The sequence below is a fragment of the Oreochromis aureus genome, linkage group 15 (genome assembly GCF_013358895.1).
Source record: "Oreochromis aureus strain Israel breed Guangdong linkage group 15, ZZ_aureus, whole genome shotgun sequence".
Classification (NCBI taxonomy): Eukaryota; Metazoa; Chordata; class Actinopteri; order Cichliformes; family Cichlidae; genus Oreochromis; species Oreochromis aureus.
This window is the reverse complement of record NC_052956.1, coordinates 29852416-29858328: the sequence shown is the minus strand read 5'-3', so window position 1 is coordinate 29858328 and position 5913 is coordinate 29852416. Positions and strand designations below refer to the sequence as shown.

The following is a 5913-nucleotide window of genomic DNA, read 5'->3' as shown; positions in this document are numbered from 1 at the left end:
AGTATTATAGGATCCTCAACAGGAAACATTTCTCCACGAGGCGGTCACCTCATGGAGAAATTCAAATATGGCTGAAATTCTGTGTGGCATGAGATAAATCTGGTGGCTGACGTGGCCACTTTCAAACCAGCCTGTTAACAGAAGCGCCGTTTATGTAAATGGTTGTAAATACAACTACCAGTGTAATTCTTACCTCCCAGGCATGATCAGAAGCAACTAAATAGACAATTCAAAGTTTTTCAGCTCAAATATCTAGAAACGACCCACACAAAGCAGATGAACTGATAAACCTGTTCCATCAAATAAAACCCGAGCATTTATTATAGGAACAAAGTGGATTTATCACTTACTTCTTGTAGAGCACAGCATTGGGTTTCTTCAGTGAATACTGTGGAGGAAACAAATGTACTGCATGAATTTACAGAAATAGTACACATGATTTTTCATTAATGTTTGAAAATTTCTATAATCCCTCTAAAAACATGCTGAGAAAATCTGGCTAACAGATCTTAAAGCCATTACACATCAAGCACGTTGCAAAAAAGGGATGTGGAATTCCGAATTTTCCAGATCCAAACTTGTTGTGTAACATACGTGGTGTAACGTTCACACCGAACGTGTTGCATTTTTTGCCAAAAAAACAAAACAAAACAAAACACAAAAACCCCAAAACGCACTGTGAGCCGGAAAATCAGAAAAATTGATCTCAGTTTGGAAAAAATTAATGCCGCAGATTCATCCAGTGAAATTAAACAGTCGGCGTGAACAGCTGCTTTAAGAACAGATGAGTAAAATATTTTTAACACACTAAATATTCACATGGATTTTACACGTCCAGCCTATAGAAGCAGTCACACAGACAGATGATCGTCCTGAACTTCCGACACTGGCAGACGTTTGTCCTGGGCCATCTTTGCTTCCAAGCTCATTACAACAGACCGTGAGTAAAGATACCACCACGATACTTTTATGGTCATCTCTTGTGTCGTCTCCTGTACTGGTTTTAAAAGTAAAGAAGAGACGAGAAAAACTTCAACCACATCATGAGTGTTGCATAGTGTGTATACCAGAGGTGGTCTGCAACTTCCCTATTGAAAACAAGTGTTGAATGAAGCGAGCAGTGAGATTCATACATTATATTGCTCTATCCTGGGAAAGTTCATCACAGTTCCAAGTTTTCTCCAGGTGTGGATACCAGGTGCTCACTGTGTTCACTGGAGTCCCAAAGCCTTAGAAGCTGATAGGTGTCAATCTGAATTCTTGATTTTCTTTAGCTCGTAGCACGATGTCTTGCTTTTTGAGATCTTTTAGCCTGCTTCTTTTTGTCAGAAAGACTCGATTTTAAGTAAAGTCTTGTTCTGGCCGTGATCAGGCCTGGGTGTGGTTATCTGAAATTGAACTCAGCTTTCCAAAAAAACGTGGTTAATCATAGTTAATTTAATGGTATTTTCACACCTGTGCTTTTTAGGCTATATAAATCAAACTCTGTGGTTCATTTACAGTGTGAACCTGATCAGACCTCGATCTGAACCAACTACCAGGTGTATGTTACAAGTCTGAGCTAAAAAATGTAGCCAGGTGTTCTTTGTATTCTGCATGCAGCAAAGTACTGTAGATGTGCAAAGGTCTGTATGGGCTAGCCGCTAGCAATGAAATGAACTAAGTTCTCTGTGTTCTCCAATAGTCCGGAACATAGCACCTTCTTCCTCCCGCCACAGACAGACAAATCTGGCTAGTAAGCAGACTGAACATTGTCATGTGGTTTGTAGTAAGGCATTTTGGTTCACAAGGACTTTCTCTGTGCAAAAACAAACCAAATCATTGGGAATAGCTCCAAGTGTACAAACTCATCATTTACAGGTGTGAAAACACCCCAAAGTTTAAGAACGGGAGGGGGGGGGGTTCCACATAGGGCCAGGTAGGGTTGGATAGCTTTTGTCTAATACTAAAATCTGTTTGATGATCTGAAACATGTCAGGGTGACAAATATCCCAATCTCCATCCTTACACAGCTCTGTGACTTACTATGTCCTTAAGGGCCTGGGTGATGGTCTGACTTGTGTTCCCTCCTTTCATAATCATGGCACTCTTCACATCTTCAGTCAGTTTGGGTGCTCTGCTCTCCAAGAAGCGTTTTGAGCGCTTTGTCTTCGGTTTTCTGAGGAAGAAAACAAAAGGGAATACAAGGAAAATGACAAATTGCACACAAGGCCAACTATCAGAGTCACAGGAAACTAAACTCAAACTGGTACTTCTGATTGGTTGATAATCTAACAATGTGCCCAATTAGCCAATACAGATATTGTTTCTGTTCATCTTGTTTCCGTTCTTCCTCTTTCTTTCAGCGACACGGGGAAATCATCTTCATAACTTCACTGTCTGAATGTCTTCTAGCTTGACAACAAACTACCTTAGAGCATTGTTTATGAGAGGAACCCTGATATAAATCAATACATATACTCAGCCAGTACATAAACACATGCCTAAGAATAATGCTATGTTTAGAATAGAGACTTTATGTGCACAGTGCTGAAGAAATATCAACCAAACTTGTATGCAATGCCAGTTTGTACCAGAACATGTTGCACTGAAAGTAAGAAGGTAACCTTAAAAAGTTTAGTTTCAGCACAGAGACTTAATACAAAAAACAGGACATTTAAATATGTTTGTTATTAATTATATTAATATGATGGCCTTAAACATAAAATACTCAAACCGAATGTAGCTCAGACGGTTAGACACTGAATTTTAGGCATAACACCACTAATCTCAAAGCACATTAAACACGAACATGAGGCTGAGAGATGGAGAAATCGATTTGATTATGCGCTCATGTATAAATGTTAGGTGGCATTTGATGGCAGAGAGACGGCACAGAGACATGCCGATGCCACGAGTTAGCCAGCTAAAGCTAAAGGTTAGCAGCTTTGCCATAAACAGCTCATTCATAAGACAAAAGGCATAGCAACACTTCCCAGGCCCCCCAAAGCGAGAGTCCAAACTTACATCACAGAATCCAACTGCGTCATTGTATATGTATTTGTATTCCTAATCGCTAACGACCACACTAATTAATTAACACGTAAAAACAATGTTGAGTTTCTTCTTCGATCACACATGGAAGTATCCGAAGCACCGAAATACCCCAAAAATAAAATACTGCCATCAAGTGGTCACAGATCAGAATTCTAAGATGCATTTCTCCATCTTAATCACACCAAAACAGAAGGGATGGTGGTATCTATGTATCTATTTTGTGAATCTTATAGTTGTAACCCATTTTATCTTTCATCTTCATTGGGTGTTGCTATACTGTGGAAACTTCTCCTTTCATCAAATCAATCTCAGCCACTTACATTAAAATTTTGTGGTTATCCAATCGATTTTAAAGAGTGGATGTAAAGTATGCAAACCCCTTTTTGAAGCAGCCTGGCTTCAGATGTCATCACTGACATCACTTCATCATTAGTGACTTCCAAACCTTTGCGGATGGCCTTTTAAACTCTGAAGGTAGATCCCATCCCCATATCTGATCAGATTATACAAGAAGTTCAGATTGGAATTTCTCACCCCCAAAAACATTAAATCTCCTGGAACAGATTGCCTCTTGGCTAAATGTTTTATATTATTATATATTATATTATATAATAATGTATGTAAATATAATTATATTTCAGAACAGTTTGAAATCAGAAAAACCTGGTGGGTTGGATCCAGTGTTCTCCTCCACAGGTTCTCCCCAAGGGTGTGTCTTATAGTCCTTATTATTCATTGTCTATACAAACATAAGCAGATATGAAAACAGTGCCATTTTAAATATGCAGATGTCTCAGCTTCAGCTTACTGAAGGGTGAAACTAGGCACAGTCTCCAACTGAACATATCTAAAACAGAACATATGGTTATTAATTTTAGGAAACAACAAAATGGGCACAGGGTCGCTTTAATTAAAGGTCAGAAAATAGAACCAGTGCAATCAAATAAATATCTTGGGACCATAACTGAAGAGAAACTGAACTTTGATGAGAACTGCAAATCAGTCCACAAAAAGGTTCACCATTGCCTTTACTGCCTGAGGAAACTTGCTCATTTCCACATTGACCAAATAATTTGAATTTTATTTATCGTTCTTTTATTGAGTCTGTTTTATCTTTTTGTTTAGTGACATGGTTCGGTCAGACACCTGTCACAGGGAAAAACTCACTGAATCAGATAGTGAGATGGTCCAGTCGTCTGACAGGTGGGTCACATCCTCTATGGGGTGAAGTTCAGCTTCTTCCCTCGGGACGGAGGTTTCTAGTTCCAAGATGCAGGACAAACGTTAAAAAAACAAATTTGTACCTGCTGCCGTCATTAAACTTAATAAGAACTGTTTTTTGATTTAATTCATCTTGTCTAATTACCAAATATGTGTTTAAATAGGTGTGTGTGTTTTGTGAAGGGATGTCAAATGCTATAATTTTTCTGTAAAGCAATTTTACCTATGGTTATAAATAAAGTAACCTTGAACCTTGATTATTTTTCTGATGAGCTAGCTTCCTTTCATTATAGGTTCATATAGAAAGTATACAAAACAAAGTTGTCCCAACAACCTTAACCGTTAAAAGTCTCTAATACCAATCCCAAAGAATGATCTTCAGGTCACTGACAATGGGTGCCCTATGTGTTTACTGAATAACGATTATAAATTTCTAGCATTAATTCTTGCCAAAAGTTTAAAATCTATTTTGAACTCAATTATCAATTAGACACAGCCAGACTTTATAAGGCTCATCTTGGATTACCCTGAAGTTATTGAACACAAAGGCTTTGTTTTACTGTTAGATTTTTTGAAGGCTTTTGATACACCAGAGCACAACTTTATTTTTCAGGCTCTCAATAAATTTGGATTTGGTTGTAACTTCATTGCTGCTGTGAGAACAATAGTAACAGCTCCATTTAACTTTAGGGTGGATCAACTCCCGGGTTCAATATTTATAAAGGAATTTGTCAAGGGTGTCCAATTTCCCCATATCTCTTTCTCCTGGTTGGTCTGCCTCTGGGCTGTCACAAAAAATCGAATCCTATAAAAGGAAATTCTTTACCTGGGCAAAGAAATTCCTTCCTTGAATTCTTTTTGGATGACACCCAAATTCCTTAAGCTATTAAAACTATCAATGTATTTTTCAAAGCATCAGGTCTCTTACTTAACATCAATAAATGTGAACTAATGGCAATTAAAGACTGTTCTGAAACAGAGTTTTTAAAATATAGAATAGAATAGAATAGAATAGCTTTTTATTGTTGTTTTATGTATACAATGAACATGAACATTGCAGGAATAAAATATAAATAATAATAAAGCAGGGATATATACCAATGAGAAAACAATATTAGAGAACAGGGTCACCTGTGAAGACCCTGGTTTTCCTTAGGCAGGAGGATCTGGCAATGACCTCCAGGCAGCAGGTTCTGGTCCAGGTTATTCTTCCTCAGGACAGGCAGGAAGTGCAGACAGGGCGATGGTGTTGTGGGTCCAGGTGAGGTTGGCAGCGAAGTGGTGCCCAGAAACTTGAAGGTGGAGACAGATTTCACCCCCTTCCACCCATATTCCAGTTAAAACTGAGATTTCCCACTTGGGTATAATTTTAACTAAAGATCAACAGAAAAAAGGCTCTTTTCTTTAATTTCCTATAACTGGAATAAACCAAAAAAAAAGTTTCCATCAGTGGTTATTAATAAATGTGAGGTTTCTAAACAGAAAACCAATTTCCTCATTTTATGCATGAAATGTTACAGGTATATCCACCCTATCAAACTAATCACAGAGTTTAGAATGTCATTGTTCTATTCTCAATTTCTTACAAAGATACTTGGTACAAGAAAAACTTCCTCAGTTTTTGCTTTGTTCTTTTCCTTTTTTAAACTCCTTCTG

The 5913-nt window shown here is 37.8% G+C and overlaps 1 protein-coding gene across 1 annotated transcript in view; it reads right to left on the bottom strand.

Annotated features, from left to right (window-relative positions):
* The window catches only part of rpf2 (ribosome production factor 2 homolog), a 5517-nt gene extending 2359 nt beyond the window's left edge, over positions 1-3158 (bottom strand). The window contains exons 1-3 of the mRNA XM_039598447.1: positions 3007-3158; positions 2026-2158; positions 351-388 (exon numbers count right to left, since the gene is read on the bottom strand). Coding sequence (XP_039454381.1) covers positions 351-388; positions 2026-2158; positions 3007-3029 — 194 coding nt within the window. The 5' untranslated portion in view covers positions 3030-3158. The remainder of the gene's footprint in view (positions 1-350; positions 389-2025; positions 2159-3006) is intronic.
* Between the last annotated feature and the right edge of the window lie 2755 nt (positions 3159-5913).